Source organism: Salmo trutta, chromosome 32 (genome assembly GCF_901001165.1).
Source record: "Salmo trutta chromosome 32, fSalTru1.1, whole genome shotgun sequence".
Lineage (NCBI taxonomy): Eukaryota > Metazoa > Chordata > Actinopteri > Salmoniformes > Salmonidae > Salmo > Salmo trutta.
In genome coordinates, this window is record NC_042988.1 from 43,965,742 (window position 1) to 43,993,559 (window position 27,818).

Genomic DNA, 27,818 nt, shown 5'->3' on the forward strand with positions numbered 1-27,818 from the left:
GAATGGCACTGTTTCATCTCTGTACAGAACACACAGAGCTCCCTCTGCTGGTCACTCTGGGGAATGGCACTGTTTCGTCTCTGTACAGAACACAGAGCTCCCTCTGCTGGTCACTCTGGGGAATGGCACTGTTTCATCTCTGTACAGAACACACAGAGCTCCCTCTGCTGGTCACTCTGGGGAATGGCACTGTTTCATCTCTGTACAGAACACACAGAGCTCCCTCTGCGGGTCACTCTGGGGAATGGCACTGTTTCATCTCTGTACAGAACACACAGAGCTCCCTCTGCTGGTCACTCTGGGGAATGGCACTGTTTCGTCTCTGTACAGAACACACAGAGCTCCCTCTGCGGGTCACTCTGGGGAATGGCACTGTCTCATCTCTGTACAGAACACAGAGCTCCCTCTGCTGGTCACTGGGGAATTGCATTGGTTCATTTCCAGAATCAAACACTTCATTTCACAACAGGATGCTGAAAAACTAGTCCAATGCATTTGTCTTACCAGGGTTATATTATTGGAACACCCTCCTATCTAGTGGCTCAATTTAAACCCTGCAACGTGTTTCAGTTTCAAGTTTGATTAGTCATATGTACAGGACACGCATGGTAACAGGGGAAGATATCATTCCTTTTTTATGTCTCCAACTTTCTCAGTCATTATTCATGGTTCATTCAGGATGATCCGTAACCATGGTAACATCCACATTTATGTAGAAGTGTTTAGAAACATTCTATTCATATTTAGGGATTTACAAGCTTGATGTAGTCATTGCGTGCTATGAATATGGGCCCAAATATTTCACTTTTTAATACACCAGTGACTTTGTCCCAATACTTTTGATCCCTTAAAATGGGGGTACTATTTACAACAAGTGCTGTAATTTCTAAATGGTTCACCTGACATGGATGAAAATCCCCTCAAATTAAAGCTGACGGTCTGTACTTTCTCATAGTCATTGTTTCATTTCAAATCCAAAAGTGTTGGAGTACAGAGCCAATCCAACAAAAAATTTGTCACTGTCCCAATACTTTTGGAGTGTACTGTATATATTGATGGATAAAACTTAGAAATGACTAATGAGCTTAATTAAACCGTCTTACCGGACCAGAACCCAAAATATAAGCTTGTTATACTCCACTGTGTGTAAAGAACGTCATTGTAAACAGACACCGTATAGCCTCATAACATGGTTCAAACTATCATTTTGATCTCAGAGATGGTCAGTCGTAGCTCCGTCTATGAATTTGAGACGGTTCCATTTCTCCAGCTCCATTCCTCAGCTGTTTACATAAAAAAGTGGCAGGGTGGCAGCTCGGTTGTTGTTTCAATCCCAGATTGCCCCTTTAAGACAGTATGAATCAAAGTTCACCACTTCTAATAAAGACATTTTTGTTGAAATAATCAATAATCAGTATTTTATTTAGTAATTTGAATCAAAAGATGACTGTATAGTTGTGAAGGAAACAGTGCCATGGTTTTGTATCAACATACACACATTAACACTATGTCTGCTTATAAATCTCTTATAAACATTATTAACACTATGTCTGCTTATAAATCTCTTATAAACATTATTAGGTAGTTTATTTTAATAAATATATGAACTTATAAAAACTGATTGATAAACAGCTTATTTACTAAATTGTTAACAAGCTATTTCATAATGTCTTATAAATTATAAACAGACATTAAGATAGTGTCCCAAATGGCACCCTATGCCCTATACCGTGCACTACTTTAGACCAGGGTCCATAGGGCTCTGGTCCAGGGTCCATAGGGCTCTGGTCCAGGGTCCATAGGGCTCTGGTCCAGGGTCCATAGGGCTCTGGTCCAAAGTAGTGCACTATATTGAGGATAGGATACCATTTGGGATGCATCCTAGGTCAGTGTTTACCTGATCACTCATCATTTACACAGGAACAAAACATTCAGAGGCTATGGGGCTGTCCCATTTGACCGGTTCACTTCAATCTAACAGCAAGTAAATGAGAATATACTGAATATCTATATCACAACCCCTGGTCTGAGCCAACAATATTTTTATCACAACCCCTGGTCTTAGCTTAAAAACATCTTATTTAACAAGTGAGTTCATTTACAGAGATAATTCCTAGTGCCTTTGTTCACCGCTGTCCAGCTGACCTGATTGAAATGACTGCTATTAGTTCTCTAAATAATCTATATATCTTATCAATACCTTCTCAACACTGACCACAAGAGGTTCAGAAAACACTAGGTCTAAGATCAGAAAACTCCATGTCTCAGGTCTAGGAGCAGGTCAAGGAGCAAGTCAGCTCCTCAGAGGGTTAGACAGGCACTGCTGTCACTTTCCACAACTCCTGAAAAAGAGAAAGTCTAACATCGGAATTGAAGTTGATGACAACGCAATATATAAAAGACTGTAAAGACCCAACTTGAAGCAACCATATATTTAGCCATGGAGCATGTTCTGATTGGCCATTGAGGGGGTCACGCCTCGACACAGCTACAACTTATTCATCAAAACCCAGCCCTTCAACGCCACCGCCAGCTCTTGCGCTCATAATTCCGGCTGTGAAAATAGCTAAAATATTTCCACCCTGGACCTATAGTACCATTGTGTTACGCTTAGTAGATGTACCATTGTGTTAGCTTTGTAGATGTACCATTGTGTTAAGCTTTGTTAAATAGAGCCCATAGTCTCACAGTGTAGTAGACATAAGGATACAGTACTAGAAACATTCTGTTGGGTTTAGGATATAGTACTAGAAACATTCTGTTGGGTTTAGGATATAGTACTAGAAACATTCTGTTGGGTTTAGGATATAGTACTAGAAACATTCTGTTGGGTTTAGGATATAGTACTAGAAACATTCTGTTGGGTTTAGGATATAGTACTAGAAACATTCTGTTGGGTTTAGGATATAGTACTAGAAACATTCTGTTGGGTTTAGGATATAGTACTAGAAACATTCTGTTGGGTTTAGGATATAGTACTAGAAACATTCTGTTGGGTAGGGGTTTAGGATATAGTACTAGAAACATTCTGTTGGGTAGGGGTTTTCTAGGTTCAGTAAAGTGTGTATATGAAACTGTACATGAGAAACTCCACTGTGTGTGTGTGTTTCTCACCAGTTGCTCTATGCGCTCATACAGCAGGCACTGTGGGAAAGAGGGTTTGACCTGCTCCACTGTGAAGCATGTCCGTCCGTCCTTTAGCTCCTGCATCTCACACAGACAGTGGCGGAAATGGTCGTAGGCCTCGCATGATATGTCCAAGTGTCTCAGAGTGAAGTTCAGCCTGGGGAAGACACACACACACACACACACACACACACACACACAGACTGTAATTACAAGATGTGGCACATGAGCTGGATTTATTTTTTACATTTAGCATAAATCTATATCCATAAATCTATATAACCCGATGGTCACTCTGACAGAGCTCCAGAGATCCTCTGTGGAGATGGGAGAAACTTCCAGAAGGACAACCATCTCTGCAGCACTCCACCAATCAGGCCTTTATGGTAGACTGGCCAGACAGAAGCCACTCCTCAGAAAAAAAAGTCACATGACAGCCCGCTTGGAGTTTGTCAAAAGGCACCTAAAGACTCAGACCATGTGAAACATGATTCTCTGGTCTGATGAAACCAAGATTGAAATCTTTGGCCTGAATGCAAAGCGTCACCTCTGGAGGAAACCTGGCACCATCCCTACGGTGAAGCATGGTGGTGGCAGCATCATGCTGTGGGGATGTTTTTCAGCGGCAGGAACTGGGAGACTAGTCAGGATTGAGGGAAAGATGAACTGAGCAAAGTACAGAGAGATCCTTGATGAAAACCTGTTCCAGAGAGCTCGGGACCTCAGACTGGGGTGAAGGTTCACCTTCCAACAGGACAACGACCCTAAGCACACAGCCAAGACAACACAGGAGTGGCTTCGGGACAAGTCTCTGAATGTCCTTGAGTGACCCAGCCAGAGCCCGGACTTGAACCCGATAGAACATCTCTGGAGAGACCTAAAAATAGCTGTGCAGTGGCACTCCCCATCCAACCAACAGAGCTTGAGAGGATCTGCAGAGAGGAATGGAACTCCCCAAATACAGGTGTGCCAAGCTTGTAGCGTCATACCCAAGAAGACTCGAGGCTGTAATCGCTGCCAAAAGTGCTTCAACAAAGTACTGAGTTAAGGGTCTGAATATTTATGTAAATGTATTAATTAATTTTATGATTTTTAAACATTTTTATAGAAAAAAATCCAATAACCAGTTTTTGCTTTGTCATTATTGGTAACTGTGTGTAGATTGATGAGGAAAAAAATAAATGTAATACGTTTTAGAAGGGATCTGAATTCTTACCGAAGGCACTGTAGTACAGGTATGTTACCTCTTCTCTATAGACAGGTATGTTACCTCTTCTCTATAGACAGGTATGTAGTACAGGTATGTTACCTCTTCTCTATAGACAGGTATGTAGTACAGGTATGTTACCTCTTCTCTATAGACAGGTATGTAGTACAGGTATGTTACCTCTTCTCTATAGACAGGTATGTAGTACAGGTACTGTATGTTACCTCTTCTCTATAGACAGGTATGTAGTACAGGTATGTTACCTCTTCTCTATAGACAGGTATGTAGTACAGGTATGTTACCTCTTCTCTATAGACAGGTATGTAGTACAGGTATGTTACCTCTTCTCTATAGACAGGTATGTAGTACAGGTATGTTACCTCTTCTCTATAGACAGGTATGTAGTACAGGTACTGTATGTTACCTCTTCTCTATAGACAGGTATGTAGTACAGGTATGTTACCTCTTCTCTATAGACAGGTATGTAGTACAGGTATGTTACCTCTTCTCTATAGACAGGTATGTAGTACAGGTATGTTACCTCTTCTCTATAGACAGGTATGTAGTACAGGTATGTTACCTCTTCTCTATAGACAGGTATGTAGTACAGGGGAGACGGAGGTTGTTACAGATTCTGTACAGAGTTCGGAACAGCGCGTCTGTCAGATCGTCATCGTAGCACACTGGAACAAACGACAAATAAATACAGTTTATTACCATACTATCTGTGTTCTGTACCTGTAGTCTGCTCTGAGTGCTAGTGAATTAGCAGGGTGATCATTAATATTCCACCAAATAACACCTGATCCCACCGGACAACACCTGATCCCACCGGACAACACCTGATCCCACCGGACAACACCTGATCCCACCGGACAACACCTGATCCCACCGGATAAACACCTGATCCCACCGGATAAACACCTGATCCCCCCCGGATAAACACCTGATCCCCCCCGGACAACACCTGATCCCACCGGACAACACCTGATCCCACCGGACAACACCGGATCTCACCGGACAACACCTGATCCCAACGGACAACACCTGATCCCACCGGACAACACCTGATCCCACCGGACAACACCTGATCCCACCGGACAACACCTGATCCCACCGGACAACACCTGATCCCACCGGACAACACCTGATCCCACCGGACAACACCTGATCCCACCGGACAACACCTGATCCCACCAAATAACACCTGATCCCACCAAATAACACCTGATCCCACCGGACAACACCTGATCCCACCGGACAACACCTGATCCCACCGGATAAACACCTGATCCCACCGGATAAACACCTGATCCCCCCCGGATAAACACCTGATCCCCCCCGGACAACACCTGATCCCACCGGACAACACCTGATCCCACCGGACAACACCTGATCCCACCGGACAACACCTGATCCCACCGGACAACACCTGATCCCACCGGACAACACCTGATCCCACCGGATAACACCTGATCCCACCGGATAACACCTGATCCCACCGGATAACACCTGATCCCACCGGATAACACCTGATCCCACCGGATAACACCTGATCCCACCGGATAACACCTGATCCCACCGGATAACACCTGATCCCACCTGATCCCACCGGATCCCACCGGACAACACCGGATCCCACCGGACAACACCGGATCCCACCGGACAACACCGGATCCCACCGGACAACACCGGATCCCACCGGACAACACCGGATCCCACCGGATAAACACCTGATCCCACCGGATAAACACCTGATCCCACCGGATAAACACCTGATCCCACCGGATAAACACCTGATTACAACTGTCTTACCGTCAGCAGCAATGATAATGGTAGTGTTGTCATGGAGATCTGCCACTTCATCCTCTGTCCATCCAAACTCTGCATCAGCGTCTGAGAAACAAGAGATGAATGGAGAGGAAGAGGAGAGATCAGCAGAGAGACCATGGTTTAACATCATGTGTGTGTGTTTCTCAAAGTGTGTGTGTGTATGTGTTCGTGTAGCCTGCCCACCTGTGCAGAGATCATGTCTGAGCCAGTCCAGTAGACGTACTCGCACCTCTCCACCTGTTAAAGAGACAACACTATAATACTCAATACTGTCACCTCCCCACCTGTTAGAGACAACACTATAATACTGTCACCTCCCCACCTGTTAAAGAGACAACACTATAATACTGTCACCTCCCCACCTGTTAAAGAGACAACACTATAATACTGTCACCTCCCCACCTGTTAAAGAGACAACACAACACTATAATACTGTCACCTCTCCACCTGTTAAAGAGACAACACAACACTATAATACTGTCACCTCTCCACCTGTTAAAGAGACAACACTATAATACTGTCACCTCCCCACCTGTTAAAGAGACAACACTATAATACTGTCACCTCCCCACCTGTTAAAGAGACAACACAACACTATAATACTGTCACCTCTCCACCTGTTAAAGAGACAACACTATAATACTGTCACCTCCCCACCTGTTAAAGAGACAACACAACACTATAATACTGTCACCTCCCCACCTGTTAAAGAGACAACACTATAATACTGTCACCTCTCCACCTGTTAAAGAGACAACACTATAATACTGTCACCTCTCCACCTGTTAAAGAGACAACACTATAATACTGTCACCTCTCCACCTGTTAAAGAGACAACACTATAATACTGTCACCTCTCCACCTGTTAGAGACAACACTATAATACTGTCACCTCCCCACCTGTTAAAGAGACAACACTATAATACTGTCACCTCTCCACCTGTTAAAGAGACAACACTATAATACTGTCACCTCTCCACCTGTTAAAGACAACACTATAATACTGTCACCTCTCCACCTGTTAAAGAGACAACACAACACTATAATACTGTCACCTCTCCACCTGTTAAAGAGACAACACTATAATACTGTCACCTCTCCACCTGTTAAAGAGACAACACAACACTATAATACTGTCACCTCCCCACCTGTTAAAGAGACAACACTATAATACTGTCACCTCTCCACCTGTTAAAGAGACAACACAACACTATAATACTGTCACCTCTCCACCTGTTAAAGAGACAACACTATAATACTGTCACCTCCCCACCTGTTAAAGAGACAACACAACACTATAATACTGTCACCTCTCCACCTGTTAAAGAGACAACACTATAATACTGTCACCTCTCCACCTGTTAAAGAGACAACACAACACTATAATACTGTCACCTCCCCACCTGTTAAAGAGACAACACTATAATACTGTCACCTCTCCACCTGTTAAAGAGACAACACAACACTATAATACTGTCACCTCTCCACCTGTTAAAGAGACAACACTATAATACTGTCACCTCTCCACCTGTTAAAGAGACAACACTATAATACTGTCACCTCCCCACCTGTTAAAGAGACAACACAACACTATAATACTGTCACCTCTCCACCTGTTAAAGAGACAACACTATAATACTGTCACCTCTCCACCTGTTAAAGAGACAACACAACACTATAATACTGTCACCTCTCCACCTGTTATAGAGACAACACTATAATACTGTCACCTCTCCACCTGTTAGAGACAACACTATAATACTGTCACCTCTCCACCTGTTAGAGACAACACTATAATACTGTCACCTCTCCACCTGTTAGAGAGACAACACTATAATACTGTCACCTCTCCACCTGTTAAAGAGACAACACTATAATACTGTCACCTCTCCACCTGTTAAAGAGACAACACTATAATACTGTCACCTCTCCACCTGTTAAAGAGACAACACAACACTATAATACTGTCACCTCTCCACCTGTTAAAGAGACAACACTATAATACTGTCACCTCTCCACCTGTTAAAGAGACAACACAACACTATAATACTGTCACCTCTCCACCTGTTAAAGAGACAACACTATAATACTGTCACCTCTCCACCTGTTAAAGAGACAACACAACACTATAATACTGTCACCTCCCCACCTGTTAAAGAGACAACACTATAATACTGTCACCTCTCCACCTGTTAAAGAGACAACACTATAATACTGTCACCTCTCCACCTGTTAAAGAGACAACACAACACTATAATACTGTCACCTCCCCACCTGTTAAAGAGACAACACTATAATACTGTCACCTCTCCACCTGTTAAAGAGACAACACAACACTATAATACTGTCACCTCTCCACCTGTTAAAGAGACAACACTATAATACTGTCACCTCTCCACCTGTTAAAGAGACAACACAACACTATAATACTGTCACCTCCCCACCTGTTAAAGAGACAACACTATAATACTGTCACCTCTCCACCTGTTAAAGAGACAACACAACACTATAATACTGTCACCTCTCCACCTGTTAAAGAGACAACACTATAATACTGTCACCTCCCCACCTGTTAAAGAGACAACACAACACTATAATACTGTCACCTCTCCACCTGTTAAAGAGACAACACTATAATACTGTCACCTCTCCACCTGTTAAAGAGACAACACAACACTATAATACTGTCACCTCCCCACCTGTTAAAGAGACAACACTATAATACTGTCACCTCTCCACCTGTTAAAGAGACAACACAACACTATAATACTGTCACCTCTCCACCTGTTAAAGAGACAACACTATAATACTGTCACCTCTCCACCTGTTAAAGAGACAACACTATAATACTGTCACCTCCCCACCTGTTAAAGAGACAACACAACACTATAATACTGTCACCTCTCCACCTGTTAAAGAGACAACACTATAATACTGTCACCTCTCCACCTGTTAAAGAGACAACACAACACTATAATACTGTCACCTCTCCACCTGTTATAGAGACAACACTATAATACTGTCACCTCTCCACCTGTTAGAGACAACACTATAATACTGTCACCTCTCCACCTGTTAGAGACAACACTATAATACTGTCACCTCTCCACCTGTTAGAGAGACAACACAACACTATAATACTGTCACCTCTCCACCTGTTAAAGAGACAACACTATAATACTGTCACCTCTCCACCTGTTAAAGAGACAACACAACACTATAATACTGTCACCTCTCCACCTGTTATAGAGACAACACTATAATACTGTCACCTCTCCACCTGTTAGAGACAACACTATAATACTGTCACCTCTCCACCTGTTAGAGACAACACTATAATACTGTCACCTCTCCACCTGTTAAAGAGACAACACAACACTATAATACTGTCACCTCTCCACCTGTTAAAGAGACAACACTATAATACTGTCACCTCTCCACCTGTTAAAGAGACAACACAACACTATAATACTGTCACCTCCCCACCTGTTAAAGAGACAACACTATAATACTGTCACCTCTCCACCTGTTAAAGAGACAACACTATAATACTGTCACCTCTCCACCTGTTAAAGAGACAACACAACACTATAATACTGTCACCTCCCCACCTGTTAAAGAGACAACACTATAATACTGTCACCTCTCCACCTGTTAAAGAGACAACACTATAATACTGTCACCTCCCCACCTGTTAGAGACAACACAACACTATAATACTGTCACCTCTCCACCTGTTAAAGAGACAACACAACACTATAATACTGTCACCTCTCCACCTGTTAAAGAGACAACACTATAATACTGTCACCTCCCCACCTGTTAAAGAGACAACACTATAATACTGTCACCTCCCCACCTGTTAGAGACAACACTATAATACTGTCACCTCTCCACCTGTTAAAGAGACAACACAACACTATAATACTGTCACCTCTCCACCTGTTAAAGAGACAACACAACACTATAATACTGTCACCTCCCCACCTGTTAAAGAGACAACACTATAATACTGTCACCTCTCCACCTGTTAAAGAGACAACACAACACTATAATACTGTCACCTCTCCACCTGTTAAAGAGACAACACAACACTATAATACTGTCACCTCCCCACCTGTTAAAGAGACAACACAACACTATAATACTGTCACCTCCCCACCTGTTAAAGAGACAACACTATAATACTGTCACCTCCCCACCTGTTAAAGAGACAACACAACACTATAATACTGTCACCTCTCCACCTGTTAAAGAGACAACACAACACTATAATACTGTCACCTCCCCACCTGTTAAAGAGACAACACTATAATACTGTCACCTCCCCACCTGTTAAAGAGACAACACTATAATACTGTCACCTCTCCACCTGTTAAAGAGACAACACTATAATACTGTCACCTCCCCACCTGTTAAAGAGACAACACTATAATACTGTCACCTCCCCACCTGTTAAAGAGACAACACAACACTATAATACTGTCACCTCCCCACCTGTTAAAGAGACAACACTATAATACTGTCACCTCCCCACCTGTTAGAGAGACAACACTATAATACTGTCACCTCTCCACCTGTTAAAGAGACAACACAACACTATAATACTGTCACCTCCCCACCTGTTAAAGAGACAACACTATAATACTGTCACCTCCCCACCTGTTAAAGAGACAACACTATAATACTGTCACCTCCCCACCTGTTAAAGAGACAACACTATAATACTGTCACCTCTCCACCTGTTAAAGAGACAACACAACACTATAATACTGTCACCTCTCCACCTGTTAAAGAGACAACACTATAATACTGTCACCTCTCCACCTGTTAAAGAGACAACACTATAATACTGTCACCTCTCCACCTGTTAAAGAGACAACACAACACTATAATACTGTCACCTCTCCACCTGTTAAAGAGACAACACAACACTATAATACTGTCACCTCCCCACCTGTTAGAGACAACACTATAATACTGTCACCTCCCCACCTGTTAGAGACAACACTATAATACTGTCACCTCTCCACCTGTTAAAGAGACAACACTATAATACTGTCACCTCTCCACCTGTTAAAGAGACAACACAACACTATAATACTGTCACCTCTCCACCTGTTAAAGAGACAACACAACACTATAATACTGTCACCTCTCCACCTGTTAAAGAGACAACACTATAATACTGTCACCTCTCCACCTGTTAAAGAGACAACACTATAATACTGTCACCTCTCCACCTGTTAAAGAGACAACACTATAATACTGTCACCTCTCCACCTGTTAAAGAGACAACACTATAATACTGTCACCTCCCCACCTGTTAAAGAGACAACACAACACTATAATACTGTCACCTCCCCACCTGTTAAAGAGACAACACTATAATACTGTCACCTCTCCACCTGTTAAAGACAACACTATAATACTGTCACCTCTCCACCTGTTAAAGAGACAACACAACACTATAATACTGTCACCTCCCCACCTGTTAGAGAGACAACACTATAATACTGTCACCTCTCCACCTGTTAAAGAGACAACACTATAATACTGTCACCTCTCCACCTGTTAAAGAGACAACACAACACTATAATACTGTCACCTCTCCACCTGTTATAGAGACAACACTATAATACTGTCACCTCTCCACCTGTTAGAGACAACACTATAATACTGTCACCTCTCCACCTGTTAGAGACAACACTATAATACTGTCACCTCTCCACCTGTTAGAGAGACAACACTATAATACTGTCACCTCCCCACCTGTTAAAGAGACAACACAACACTATAATACTGTCACCTCTCCACCTGTTAAAGAGACAACACTATAATACTGTCACCTCTCCACCTGTTAAAGAGACAACACTATAATACTGTCACCTCTCCACCTGTTAAAGAGACAACACTATAATACTGTCACCTCTCCACCTGTTAAAGAGACAACACAACACTATAATACTGTCACCTCCCCACCTGTTAGAGACAACACTATAATACTGTCACCTCCCCACCTGTTAGAGACAACACTATAATACTGTCACCTCTCCACCTGTTAAAGAGACAACACTATAATACTGTCACCTCTCCACCTGTTAAAGAGACAACACTATAATACTGTCACCTCTCCACCTGTTAAAGAGACAACACAACACTATAATACTGTCACCTCTCCACCTGTTAAAGAGACAACACTATAATACTGTCACCTCTCCACCTGTTAAAGAGACAACACAACACTATAATACTGTCACCTCTCCACCTGTTAAAGAGACAACACTATAATACTGTCACCTCTCCACCTGTTAAAGAGACAACACTATAATACTGTCACCTCTCCACCTGTTAAAGAGACAACACAACACTATAATACTGTCACCTCTCCACCTGTTAAAGAGACAACACTATAATACTGTCACCTCTCCACCTGTTAAAGAGACAACACAACACTATAATACTGTCACCTCTCCACCTGTTAAAGAGACAACACTATAATACTGTCACCTCTCCACCTGTTAAAGAGACAACACTATAATACTGTCACCTCTCCACCTGTTAAAGAGACAACACAACACTATAATACTGTCACCTCCCCACCTGTTAAAGAGACAACACTATAATACTGTCACCTCCCCACCTGTTAGAGACAACACAACACTATAATACTGTCACCTCTCCACCTGTTAAAGAGACAACACTATAATACTGTCACCTCTCCACCTGTTAAAGAGACAACACAACACTATAATACTGTCACCTCTCCACCTGTTAAAGAGACAACACTATAATACTGTCACCTCTCCACCTGTTAAAGAGACAACACAACACTATAATACTGTCACCTCCCCACCTGTTAAAGAGACAACACTATAATACTGTCACCTCTCCACCTGTTAAAGAGACAACACTATAATACTGTCACCTCTCCACCTGTTAAAGAGACAACACTATAATACTGTCACCTCCCCACCTGTTAAAGAGACAACACTATAATACTGTCACCTCTCCACCTGTTAAAGAGACAACACAACACTATAATACTGTCACCTCTCCACCTGTTAAAGAGACAACACTATAATACTGTCACCTCTCCACCTGTTAAAGAGACAACACAACACTATAATACTGTCACCTCTCCACCTGTTAAAGAGACAACACTATAATACTGTCACCTCTCCACCTGTTAAAGAGACAACAATATAATACTGTCACCTCCCCACCTGTTAAAGAGACAACACTATAATACTGTCACCTCTCCACCTGTTAAAGAGACAACACAACACTATAATACTGTCACCTCCCCACCTGTTAAAGAGACAACACTATAATACTGTCACCTCCCCACCTGTTAAAGAGACAACACTATAATACTGTCACCTCTCCACCTGTTAAAGAGACAACACTATAATACTGTCACCTCTCCACCTGTTAAAGAGACAACACTATAATACTGTCACCTCTCCACCTGTTAAAGAGACAACACTATAATACTGTCACCTCTCCACCTGTTAAAGAGACAACACAACACTATAATACTGTCACCTCTCCACCTGTTAAAGAGACAACACAACACTATAATACTGTCACCTCTCCACCTGTTAAAGAGACAACACTATAATACTGTCACCTCCCCACCTGTTAAAGAGACAACACTATAATACTGTCACCTCCCCACCTGTTAAAGAGACAACACTATAATACTGTCACCTCTCCACCTGTTAAAGAGACAACACTATAATACTGTCACCTCCCCACCTGTTAAAGAGACAACACTATAATACTGTCACCTCTCCACCTGTTAAAGAGACAACACAACACTATAATACTGTCACCTCTCCACCTGTTAAAGAGACAACACAACACTATAATACTGTCACCTCTCCACCTGTTAAAGAGACAACACAACACTATAATACTGTCACCTCTCCACCTGTTAAAGAGACAACACTATAATACTGTCACCTCCCCACCTGTTAAAGAGACAACACTATAATACTGTCACCTCCCCACCTGTTAAAGAGACAACACTATAATACTGTCACCTCTCCACCTGTTAAAGAGACAACACTATAATACTGTCACCTCCCCACCTGTTAAAGAGACAACACTATAATACTGTCACCTCTCCACCTGTTAAAGAGACAACACAACACTATAATACTGTCACCTCTCCACCTGTTAAAGAGACAACACTATAATACTGTCACCTCTCCACCTGTTAAAGAGACAACACAACACTATAATACTGTCACCTCTCCACCTGTTAAAGAGACAACACAACACTATAATACTGTCACCTCTCCACCTGTTAAAGAGACAACACTATAATACTGTCACCTCCCCACCTGTTAAAGAGACAACACTATAATACTGTCACCTCTCCACCTGTTAAAGAGACAACACTATAATACTGTCACCTCCCCACCTGTTAAAGAGACAACACTATAATACTGTCACCTCCCCACCTGTTAAAGAGACAACACTATAATACTGTCACCTCTCCACCTGTTAAAGAGACAACACAACACTATAATACTGTCACCTCCCCACCTGTTAAAGAGACAACACTATAATACTGTCACCTCTCCACCTGTTAAAGAGACAACACTATAATACTGTCACCTCTCCACCTGTTATAGAGACAACACTATAATACTGTCACCTCTCCACCTGTTAGAGAGACAACACTATAATACTGTCACCTCCCCACCTGTTAAAGAGACAACACTATAATACTGTCACCTCTCCACCTGTTATAGAGACAACACTATAATACTGTCACCTCCCCACCTGTTAAAGAGATAACACTATAATACTCAATACTGCCTGGTACAACGTATTGTAATGAAACAGCCAGGGAGAGAGAGAGCTAGCCTGGTATAACATATTGTAATGAAACAGTCAGGGAGAGAGAGAGCTAGCCTGGTATAACATATTGTAATGAAACAGTCAGGGAGAGAGAGAGCTAGCCTGGTATAACATATTGTAATGAAACAGTCAGGGAGAGAGAGAGCTAGCCTGGTATAAAGTATTATAATGAAACAGTCAGGGAGAGAGAGAGCTAGCCTGGTATAACGTATTATAATGAAACAGTCAGGGAGAGAGAGAGCTAGCCTGGTATAACGTATTGTAATGAAACAGTCAGGGAGAGAGAGAGCTAGCTTGGTATAACGTATTATAATGAAACAGTCAGGGAGAGAGAGAGCTAGCCTGGTATAACATATTATAATGAAACAGTCAGGGAGAGAGAGAGCTAGCCTGGTATAACGTATTATAATGAAACAGCCAGGGAGAGAGAGAGCTAGCCTGGTACTACATGTAATAAGTTACACTCTGGTATGAATCGTTGCTTAGTTACACTTCACATTTGTCATCTACAGCAACATCCTCTCTGCAACGACGTTCAAACCTGCATCTGTTCATTTTTTTTAATGGAAAAACAAAGCGTGCCGAATCAGAACAGAACAGAACCCATAATCAGTGAACCAGTATGGTACTGTTAAGTACCAAGGTGGAAAAACCCTACAGTACATCTAACATCGGCTAAACCAGAGGTGTGTACCTCAGGTTCCAGAGTTTTTCCTGATCTGGTGACCTAACCAGGTAGAACTCTGTTCCCTGTAGGGTAGGACAGGGATTAAATCAGGTGTAAAACGGTTTTATATGGGCTATGATGGAGCCAGCGGTTTTCTAATCAGGTCACATGGTTTAAAAAGAAACTGCTGGAAAAACTCCTGGTCATAGAGAGGATGAAAACTCTGGAACTGCAGCAACGTGGTTCTTGCTCATATGAATTTCATTTTAAAACTAAACAGGGCGTGTCCGTTGCACAGACACAACAACTGATTGGACAATAGAACTGACAGGGCTGAGCTTTCTTTGCATCTGTAATTAAAAAGTTACTCAGTCTGTCATCACTGTGTTGATTGATTTCCAGTTCATCATTTGTGATTGATAATGTCCAGGTGAACTAGCTAGCCGAAATTTGAATATAAAGCAAATTTGATGTGACTTTAACTGATTTTCTCCTAACACCAATAAAAGGGCCATAAATAGATAAATAGATAAATAGATAAATAGATAGATAAATAGATAGATAGATAGATAGATAAATAGATAGATAAATAGATAGATAAATAGATAGATAAATAGATAAATAGATAGATAAATAGATAAATAGATAGATAAATAGATAGATAAATAGATAGATAAATAGATAGATAAATAGATAAATAGATAAATAGATAGATAAATAGATAGATAAATAGATAGATAAATAGATAGATAAATAGATAGATAAATAGATAGATAAATAGATAGATAAATAGATAGATAAATAGATAGATAAATAGATAAATAGATAGATAAATAGATAGATAAATAGATAAATAGATAGATAAATAGATAGATAAATAGATAGATAAATAGATAGATAAATAGATAGATAAATAGATAAATAGATAGATAAATAGATAAATAGATAGATAAATAGATAAATAGATAAATAGATAAATAGATAGAGAGGTTGGTTTACCCTGTCAGGAAGGACAGGAAAGGGGGATACCAAGTCAGTTGTCCAACTGAATGTATTCAACTGAAATGTGTCTTCTACATTTAACCCAACCCCTCTGAATCAGAGAGGTGGGGGGGGGGGGACTGCCTTAATCAACATCCACGTTGTCGGTGCCCGGGGAACAGTGGGGGCAGAATGGCAGATTCAGGGGCAGAATGGCAGATTCTTACCTTGTCAGCTCAGGGATTCGATCCAGCAACCTTTCGGTTACTGGCCCAACGCTCTAACCACGACCTGCCGTGCCTAGGCTACCTGCCGCCCCTGCCGGGCCACCGTAGGCTGAATTCAGTAGGCCAGTTGATCAGACTGGTAAATCATCTCCTTGTTATCCCATACAGCATGTCATTAGGCCAGTTGATCAGACTGGTAAATCATCTCCTTGTTATCCCATACAGCATGTCATTAGGCCAGTTGATCAGACTGGTAAATCATCTCCTTGTTATCCCATACAGCATGTCATTAGACCAGTTGATCAGACAGGTAAATCATCTCCTTGTTATCCCATACAGCATGTCATTAGGCCAGTTGATCAGACTGGTAAATCATCTCCTTGTTATCCCATACAGCATGTCATTAGGCCAGTTGATCAGACTGGTAAATCATCTCCTTGTTATCCCATACAGCATGTCATTAGACCAGTTGATCAGACAGGTAAATCATCTCCTTGTTATCCCATACAGCATGTCATTAGGCCAGTTGATCAGACTGGTAAATCATCTCCTTGTTATCCCATACAGCATGTCATTAGGCCAGTTGATCAGACAGGTAAATCATCTCCTTGTTATCCTATACAGCATGTCATTAGGCCAGTTGATCAGACAGGTAAATCATCTCCTTGTTATCCTATACAGCATGTCAGACTGCTAATGGTTTGGTGTAGGCTGCAGCAACATTTCTGTTAAAGAGTTTATGCTTGTGTCTGGACTCGGGATGGATGCGTTATCATGTCTGCTAAATAAATAGGCCTATTCTTTAATGCGTAGTGCCTGGCCTGCGTGACCTGTGATTTCTAGGAATCTGGTTGGTCCAGAAACACACAGCCTGCAGCACTCCCATGTGCCTGCGGCACTCCCATGTGCCTGCAGCACTCCCAGCACTCCCATGTGCCTGCGGCACTCCCCCGTTAACAAATCATGAGGCAAATCAGTCTAAAAAACATGACTTTGTACTTCATCTTAACGCTTTGCATAAATATTTTTAATTAAACTAAATCAAGTGATGAGGCGCTGCCCGACCTGATTGAACATGCCAGCTGGTCACACGTTTGCCGGCAGCCCTGTGCTAAACGTTGTTTAAGTAACGTTCTCTAACTAAATGTTCTCTAACTACACATTGTCTAACTGTTCAACGTTCGCTCACCTGCAGGTTCCATCAGGTGTCTGTTTAACGTCACGTTCTTCTGGCACATGCTCAGTAGGTCCTCCCCAACGTCTGCAACACAACGTTACACAGATGTTGGGATTTTACACAGCATTTATGTAACTTTAAACTTGGGCTTCCAACATTCTAAAACACAACATTGGAAATACAGTGGGGGAAAAAAGTATTTGATCCCCTGCTGATTTTGTACATTTGCCCACTGACAAAGAAAGGATCAGTATAATTTTAATGGTTTATTTGAACAGTGAGAGACAGAATAACAACAAAAATATCCAGAAAAACGCATGTGAAAAATGTTATAAATTGATTTGCATTTTAAATGAGGGAAATAAGTATTTGACCCCCTCTCAATCAGAAAGATTTCTGGCTCCCAGGTGTCTTTTATACAGGTAACGAGCTGAGATTAGGAGCACACTCTTAAAGGGAGTGCTCCTAATCTCAGCTTGTTACCTGTATAAAAGACACCTGTCCACAGAAGCAATCAATCAATCAGATTCCAAACTCTCCACCATGGCCAAGACCAAAGAGCTCTCCAAGGATGTCAGGGACAAGATTGTAAACCTACACAAGGTTGGAACGGGCTACAAGACCATCGCCAAGCAGCTTGGTGAGAAGGTGACAACATTTGGTGCAATTATTCGCAAATGGAAGAAACACAAAAGAACTGTCAATCTCCCTCGGCCTTGGGCTCCATGCAAGATCTCACCTCGTGGAGTTGCAATGATCATGAGAACGGTGAGGAATCAGCCCAGAACTACACGGGAGGATCTTGTCAATGATCTCAAGGCAGCTGGGACCATAGTCACCAAGAAAACAATTGGTAACACACTACGCCGTGAAGGACTGAAATCCTGCAGCGCTCGCAAGGTCCCCCTGCTCAAGAATACATATACATGCCCGTCTGAAGTTTGCCAATGAACATCTGAATGATTCAGAGGACAACTGGTGAAAGTGTTGTGGTCAGATGAGACCAAAATGGAGCTCTTTGGCATCAACTCAACTCGCCGTGTTTGGAGGAGGAGGAATGCTGCCTATGACCCCAAGAACACCATCTCCACCGTCAAACATGGAGGTGGAAACATTATGCTTTGGGGGTGTTTTTCTGCTAAGGGAACAGGACAACTTCACCGCATCAAAGGGATGATGGACGGGGCCATGTACTGTCAAATCTTGGGTGAGAACATCCTTCCCTCAGCCAGGGCATTAAAAATGGGTCGCGGATGGGTATTCCAGCATGACAATGACCCAAAACACACGGCCAAGGCAACAAAGGAGTGGCTCAAGAAGAAGCACATTAAGGTCCTGGAGTGGCCTAGCCAGTCTCCAGACCTTAATCCCAAGGTACAATTTCTTATCACATCATGCCAAGGGATTATTCAAAAGTGAGATTTTCTGCCTAGGATAGTATTCTTCAGACTGGGCCAGACTATCTGGGCAAGGAGAGCTACGAGGTGAGCAACAAGATGCTCTCAATTCAAGTTACATTGCTGTCTGTTGAATTGGACCAGGACCAGGGGCCTCATTTATAAACAGTGCAGGGCTGGAACAGAAGGCTGCAACCCCAATATCTCTCCAGGACCAGGGGCCTCATTTACAAACAGTGCAGGGCTGGAACAGAAGCCTGCAACCCCAGTATCTCTCCAGGACCAGGACCATACGTGGGGGACGTGATGAATACGTGGGGGACGTGATGAATACGTGGGGGACGTGATGAATACGTGGGGGACGTGATGAATACGTGGGGGACATGACAAATACGTGGGGGACATGACGAATACGTGGGGGACATGACGAATACGTGGGGGACATGACGAATACGTGGGGGACATGACGAATACGTGGGGGACATGATGAATACGTGGGGGACATGATGAATACGTGGGGGACATGATGAATACGTGGGGGACATGATTCATTTAAAAAAGGGAAACATTAACAAGATGCAGACACTTGACATTAGAGAGAAAATCTGTTACATTTTTAGAATCTAAAATAATTAAACAGGAATCTATTTTCTATTCATTTTATGTTCATAACCATTGCAGAAGACATTTCTCACCTTTCCTGGCTGTGATGGGTTCATATTCCCATAGTAGCAATACAACAAATGACTATGTGTATCTCTCTTCAACCTAGTAGCCTAGTACAGTACCAGGCAACAGTTTGAACACACCTACTCATTCAAGGGTTTTCTTTCTTTTTACCATTTTCTACATTATACAAATAATAGTGACGACATCAAAACTATGAAATAACACATATGGAATCATGTAGTAAGCAACAAAAAAATAAAAAATAAGTGTTAAACAAATCAAAATATATTTTATATTCTTCAAAGTAGCCACCCTTTGCCTTGATGACAGCTCTGCACACTCTCGGTATTCTCTCAACCAGCTTCATGAGGTAGTCTCATTGAATGCATTTTAATGAACAGGTGTGCCTTGTTAAAAGCTAATTTGTGGAATTTCTTTCCTTCTTAATGCATTTGAGCCAATCAGTTGTGTTGAGACAAGGTAGGGGTGGTATACAGAAGATAGTCCTATTTGTGGTATTTCAGTTTTTTTTATAAATTTGCAAAAAATTTCTAAAAACCCATTTTCACTTTGTCATGATGGGTTATTGTGTGTATATTGATGAGGGAAAAAAACCAAACAATTTAATCAATTTTAGAATAAGGCTATAACAAAATGTGGAAAAAGTCAAGGGGTCTGAACACTTTCCGAAGGCACTGTAGATGTAAAACATTGTTGAATTCAAATGTTCTGTTGACAGGTCCACAACAATTTGACATTGTTTTCTCTTTCAGAAACTGTCACAGTCCATTGTTCCAAATACAGTATCAATTACTGATAAAAAAAAAAAAGCATTCTTCCAACACAGTAAATAGACCTGTAGCTTATGTAAAAGCTACCGGTACAGGCTACAGTATTGCTTTGCGACAGGAGCACAACATCACAGCCTAATGAATCTCAGAGCCTAGGCTATAGCAGATAGAAATACAATAATATAGGGTGTCATTGTCCAGGAGGAGTTACCGATTCTTCTCAGAAACGGAGCACGCAGATATTTAGTGTGGCATTTACGCAGCAAAATGTATAAATGAGGTCCCCAGGGGCGAAGAACCCTGGTTTACCCGATGGTACCTTACCTGTGCAGTACACTGTTTTGGCCACCGTTGCCATGACTACGCTGGTCAGCCCAGTCCCCGCCCCCAACTCCAAGACGGTGGCTCCTCTGAATGTAGTTGGCTGAGACAGGATTAAATCAGCCAATAGGAATGCACCTCGCCAGACCTAGTAAAGGAGCCATACAGAGCCTTCAGAAAGTATTCACACACCTGGACTTTTACCATATTGTGTTGTGTTACAGACTGAATTTAAATGGATTACATTTATATTGTGTGTCACTGGCCTAAACACAACACCCCATTATGTCAAAGTGGAATTCTGTTTTTAGTCATTTGTACATATAATTACAAATGAAAAGCTGAAATGTATTGAGTCAATAAGTATTCAACACCGTTGTTATGGAAACGCCTAAATAAGTTCAGGAGTAAGAATGTGCTTAACAAGTCACATAATAAGTTACATGGACTCAGTCTGTGTGTAATAATAGTGTTTAACATCATTTTTGATTTACCACCTCATCCCTGTACCCCACATATACAATTATCTGTAAAGTCTCTGAGTCGAGTAGTGAATTACAAGCACAGATTCAACTATAAAGACCAGGGAGGTTTTCCAATGCCTCGTTAAGAAGGGCTCCTATTGGTAGATGACTTTCTAAATGTAATCTGTTACTCCCCAAACACTAGACGGGTCAAAATGTTAAAAAAAGCAGAACATCTCTTTGAACATGGTGAAGTTATTAATTACACTTTGGATGGTGCATCAATACACCCAGTCACTACAAAGATACAGGCGTCCTTCCTAACTCAGTTGCCTGAGAGGAAGAAAACTGCTCAGGGATTTCACCATGAGGCCAATGGTGACTTTAAAACAGTTATATAGTTTAATGGCTGTGATAGGAGAAAACTGAGGATGGATCAACAACATTGTAGTTACTCCACAATACTTATCTTAATTACAGAGTGAAAAGGAAGCCAGTACAGAATAAAAATATTACAAAACATACATCCTGTTTGCAACAAGGCCCTAAGTAATACTGCAAAAAATGTGGCAAAGAAATTCACTTTATGTCCTGAATACAAAGCATTATGTTTGGGGCAAATCCAACACATTACTGACCACTCTCCATATTACTAAGCATAGTGGTGGAAGCATCACGTTATGGGTATGCTTGTAATAATTAAGGTATGCTTGTAATAATTAAGGTATGCTTGTAATAATTAAGGTATGCTTGTAATAATTAAGGTATGCTTGTAATAATTAAGGTATGCTTGTAATAATTAAGGTATGCATGTAATAATTAAGGTATGCTTGTAATAATTAAGGTATGCTTGTAATAATTAAGGATCGGGGATAAAAAAGAAACGAAATGGAGCTGAGCACAATCCTGGAGGAAAACCTGGTTCAGTCTGCTTTCTACCAGACACAGAGATGAATTCACCTTTCAGCAGGACAATAACTTAAAACACAAGGCCAAATATACACTGGAGTTGCTTACCATGAAGACAGTGAATGTTCCGGAATGGGCGAGTTACAGTTTTGACCTAAATCTACTTGAAAATCTATGACAAGACCTGAGAATGGTTATTTAGCAATGGTCAACAACCAATTTGACATGTTTGATGCTTGAATCTTCTTTTTGAAGAATACTGAGGAAATGCTGAACATCTAGGTGTGAATACTTATGGAAATGAGTTATTTCTCTACATCTTTTTCAATACATTTGCAAAAATGTCAAAAAACATGTTTTCACTTTGTCATTATTGGGGTATTGTGTCTTGATGGGTGAGAAAATAAATCAATTGAATCAATTTTGAATTCAAGCTCTCACACAACAAAATGTGGAATAAGTCAAGGGGTATGAATACTTTCTGAAGGCTCTGTACATTACATTTATGAGGAAGGAAAAATAAAGTAGCATGAGAGGGAGAGAGAGCGAGAGAGCAAGGGAGAGCGAGCGGGGGAGAGCGAGAGGGGCAGAGTGAGAGTGAGAAAGGCAAAGAGAGAGAGAGCGAGAGAAAGACAGAGAGAGAGCGAGCGAGCGAGCGAGGGAGAGTGAGAGGGAGCGAGAGAAAGAGGGAGGGGCAGAGCGAGAGGGGCAGAGCGAGAGGGGCAGAGCGAGAGAGGGAGAAAGACAGAGTGAGAGAGCGAGAGCGACACTCACCTGTTTGCCAACATCTTCTAAAGGCGTGGCCATAGTGTGTTCTGTTAAAGACATGTTGATTTAAACAGTTATAAACACAAACAGTTATAGCACACACAAACACAGTTATAACACACAAACAGTTATAACACACACAAACAGTCATAACACACATAAACACAATTATAACACATACTTCTGCCTCTCAGACCTGTCTTCACTCAGCTATTCAGGAAATACATTGGACTAAAAACAAAATAAGTGACCAGGGTCAGTCAGAGGTAGAAACCAGTCCTGTTCTCACCTATCCTGATGACGTCTCTAGGACACTCCTCCTCCTCATCCTCCTCCTCTTCCTCTCTTCTTGCCTGGCTGAGGATGATGGGGTAGACCATGTCTCTGTCCCTCTCAGGGAGTCTTTGTCTGGGCCTGGATAACATGTGCAATAGTTAGTCATGTCTCTATCTCAGACTCTGTCTGGACAGGTATAACATGTACAATAGTTAGTCATGTCTCTATCTCAGACTCTGTCTGGACAGGTATAACATGTGCAATAGTTAGTCATGTCTCTATCTCAGACTCTGTCTGGACAGGTATAACATGTACAATAGTTAGTCATGTCTCTATCTCAGACTCTGTCTGGACAGGGATAACATGTCCAATAGTTAGTCATGTCTCTATCTCAGACTCTGTCTGGACAGGTATAACATGTCCAATAGTTAGTCATGTCTCTATCTCAGACTCTGTCTGGACAGGTATAACATGTGCAATAGTTAGTCATGTCTCTATCTCAGACTCTGTCTGGACAGGTATAACATGTACAATAGTTAGTCATGTCTCTATCTCAGACTCTGTCTGGACAGGTATAACATGTCCAATAGTTAGTCATGTCTCTATCTCAGACTCTGTCTGGACAGGTATAACATGTCCAATAGTTAGAGACATGACTAACTATTGGACATGTTATACCTGTCCAGACAGAGTCTGAGATAGAGACATGACTATCTCAGACTCTGTCTGGACAGGTATAACATGTACAATAGTTAGTCATGTCTCTATCTCAGACTGTCTGGACAGGGATAACATGTACAATAGTTAGTCTGGAACAGGGATGGGAAACTTTGATGGGGGGGCATAAAAAAAACTGGCGGAGAGAAGATCTAGTTATTTTTATAACTAATTTCATGCAATTCTCTCACTTTGCCATTGGGCGGAGAGAAACATTTTCAGTTTTAAAGCTAATTTTTTGCAATTCTACACATTCTGCTATAGGGTAGAGAGAAATGTTCTGTTTTTAATATGATATCTGAGTGAGAGCGGGCCCCTCGGTCGGCAATTCGACCATGATATACTACAAGTTTACATAGCTGACCGCTAGACTAACTTACCAATCTAAAAAAAAAAAGTTAAAAATAATACTGAGAGAGATAATTGAGTGACTGTCAGTGGCTGTTATAAAATAACAAACACTGCTGAGAGAGATAATTGAGTGACTGTCAGTGGCTGTTATAAAAAGAGAAACCCTGCTGATGCACAACCACATATCTAAATTGGACCTTGGTGTATTCTACTATTCTATTGATTCACCGGCCTTAAAACATTTACAGTTGAACAATCAAATGAAGGGAATAAAAAACAAAGGGAAGGTTTGACTGGAATAACTGTGGTGACTGATGTGGAGGTGAGATATAACTGACCTGCGTGGTACCTCTAAATCTCCATCTTCATCCAGGGGTGGTTCTACCCCTCTGTCAGCCCCTCTGTCCTCCCCTCCGTCCTCCCCTCCGTCAGCCCCTGCGTCAGCCCCAGTCTCACTCCCCCTAGCATCTCCCCTTCCACTCTCCTCCTGGGTGTCGCGGTCTAACTCTTCCCCTCCGCAGGGGGAACCGAGGTCACAAGTGTGCTGCTTCGCTCCGTCCCACAGGATTCTGAACCGGGAGATGAACACTAGACACATAGGCTGCGTTTAGACAGGCACCCCAATTCTGATCTTGTTTTCACTCATTGGTATTTTGACCAATCAGATCAGATTTGAAACAGATCTGACGTGAAAAGATCTGATGTGATTGGTCAAAAGACCAATTATTGGGAAAAAATACCAGAATTGGGCTGCCTGTGTAAACACAGCAATAGAGGGTTGGGACAGTTCCATTGACATTCAGGAGAGGCCTACATTGAAACTAAATTACAACATTTTCATCATTTAATTTTGTGTCATTTTACACACACACGCTCTCCAGTACCTGGTTGTCCTACGCGGTTAAGGCGTGCCATGAGGTGGCGAGAGTTGGGCAGCAACAGGTGAACGTCAGACAGCACTGTGTCATAATGGAAGGTGATCTGGTCCATGGCTCACCCTGCATGTCATCTACCTGCCTGCAGCACACCTGGGGAACACACACACGTCAGACACACGTGTTGCAAGCACAAACTGACACACAGGCGCATATATACATGTCACAAGCACACAGGTCACACACACACTTAAACTACCAAATGGGCTGTATTTCACCTGTTTAACAGAAATACAGCCTGTCTCTGCTATCTGTTAGACAGGTGAAATACAGCCATGCTATCTGGTAGACAGGTGAAATACAGCCTGTCCCGGAACACAGAACTAAAAGACAAGGCCAACAGCTAAATGGATTCCCCAACCTGTGGCTCAGCAAAGTGCCCTCTCCAGCATCATAGTGAACTGTTGTGGCAGCAAGCCGCCTAATAGCTGGAAAAGCACCAATTGACGTCGCCATAGCTACCGACTAAGGAGAGTGTCTTGACGACCCTGTATGCATTATGTCAACAAGAGGCATAATAAATGGTTCGTAAAAACAATCTTCTTAGTCGGTGTGGCTAAAATGTATGTTGTTATGCCCTGCAGTTAGCAGCCAACGTTACTTATAAATGTTAGCGGTCACTCACCTTTCCAGTGGTAGTTAGCGAACTTGCTAGCCAGAAGCTGTCAATGAAAATGCTGCAAAGACGTGTGTCTGGTAAACATGTATTCATTTGGTTAGCCAAAAACTAGCCTTCTCTACGGTGGGAACTTCTGACAAATGTAACGAATGGGTGGGAGGGAACCTGCAAGAAACAGCTACCATGAGCTAGCTTGATGCTAGCTACTTTGATAATGAATGACTGCAAGGTCCGGGGGCAGACTAACTACGAAGCTAGATAACGAGGGACATTTAATTGGCACATTTAAATGAAACACTTCCAACACATGACATTCAGTACAGTCTAATAACATAAACACGCATTTAATTCATTCTGAGCTTACAACGACGCGCAGATTGTCTCAAATGTCAGCTTCCAAGTCGTACAGAAACAACACTGGGTGTAAAGAATACATACGGTGCAGCATTATTATTTCACCCACCAACAAAGGAAACAAAAGCCATCCAAAATGTTCCGCGTGCTACGCATCTAGAAATAACTCAATATGTAAACCAGAACACTGCTCCGAAAGGACTTAAATGGCATTTGCATTAGAATTCAAATTTAAACGTAGTTAGAATTTCACTTAGAGTGTGATTAAATATCTACACGTGTGTGTTGTAGGCACTTTTCCTCACTCAAATAATTACATTTCTAAAACTCTGATTAAATTAACATAATGTGTTCAACACTTTGAAACGTTAAACATTATTCCAGTACAAGCATGGTGGTGGCAGCATAATGCTGTGGGGATGTTTTTCAGTGGCAGGGACTGGGAGACTAGTCAGGATCGAGGGAAAGATGAACGAAGCAAAGTACAGAGAGATCCTTGATGAAAACCTGCTCCAGAGCGCTCAGGACCTCAGATTGCTGCGAAGGTTCATCTTCCAACAGGACAACGACCCTAAGCACACAGCCAAGACAATGCAGGAGTGGCTTCGGGACAAGTCTCTGAATGTTCTTGAGTGGCTGAGTGAGAGTCCAGACTTGAACCTGATCGAACATCTTTAGAGAGACCTGAAAATAGCTGTGCAGCGATGCTCCCCATTCAACCTGACAGAGCTTGAGAGAATCTGCAGAGAAGAATGGGAGAAACTCCCCAAATACAGGTGTGCCAAGCTTGTAGCGTCATACCCAAGAAGACTCGAGGCTGTAATCGCTGCCAAAGGTGCTTCAATAAAGTACTGAGTAAAGGGTCTGAATACTTATGTAAATGTGATAATTCCTCAGTTTTCTCCTATCACAGCCATTAAACTTTGTAACTGTTTTAAAGTCACCATTGGCCTCATGGTGAAATCCCTGAGCGGTTTCCTTCTTCTCTGGCAACTGAGTTAGGAAGGATGCCTGTATCTTTGAAGTGGCTTGGTGTATTGATACACCATCCAAAGTGTAATTAATAACTTCACCATGCTCAAAGGGATATTCAATGTCTACCAATAGGAGCCCTTCTTAACGAGGCATTGGTAAACATCCCTGATCTTTGTAGTT

The 27,818-nt window shown here is 41.9% G+C and overlaps 1 protein-coding gene across 3 annotated transcripts; it reads right to left on the bottom strand.

The window, feature by feature from the left end:
* Positions 1 to 1,389: 1,389 nt before the first annotated feature.
* On the bottom strand, positions 1,390 to 26,768 carry mettl22 (methyltransferase 22, Kin17 lysine). 3 transcript variants are annotated; one of them, XM_029729236.1, is made up of 13 exons: positions 26,674 to 26,768; positions 26,316 to 26,367; positions 25,640 to 25,783; positions 25,094 to 25,343; positions 23,701 to 23,825; positions 23,418 to 23,458; positions 21,274 to 21,418; positions 18,105 to 18,176; positions 6,350 to 6,403; positions 6,149 to 6,229; positions 4,914 to 5,016; positions 3,115 to 3,283; positions 1,390 to 2,342 (listed from the first exon to the last, which is right to left on the bottom strand). In XM_029729236.1, the coding sequence occupies exons 3-13, from the start codon at positions 25,743 to 25,745 to the stop codon at positions 2,310 to 2,312; spliced, it is 1,179 nt and encodes a 392-aa protein (XP_029585096.1). In that variant the 5' UTR covers positions 25,746 to 25,783; positions 26,316 to 26,367; positions 26,674 to 26,768; the 3' UTR covers positions 1,390 to 2,309. The 3 variants fall into 3 exon arrangements, with proteins under 3 accessions (XP_029585096.1, XP_029585095.1, XP_029585097.1); XM_029729235.1 differs by having other exon boundaries at positions 26,316 to 26,383; positions 26,674 to 26,760; XM_029729237.1 differs by lacking the exon at positions 26,316 to 26,367 and having other exon boundaries at positions 26,674 to 26,754.
* Positions 26,769 to 27,818: the final 1,050 nt, after the last annotated feature.

Coding starts and splice junctions, on each gene's coding strand:
- mettl22 (XM_029729236.1), bottom strand. CDS start 25,745: ATGGACCAGATCACCTTCCATTATGACACAGTGCTGTCTGACGTTCAC. Junction 5,017..6,148: donor CATTATCATTGCTGCTGACG/GTAAGACAGTTG, acceptor CGTTTGTTCCAG/TGTGCTACGATGACGATCTG. Junction 3,284..4,913: donor TACCTGTCTATAGAGAAGAG/GTAACATACCTG, acceptor TGTCTTCCCCAG/GCTGAACTTCACTCTGAGAC.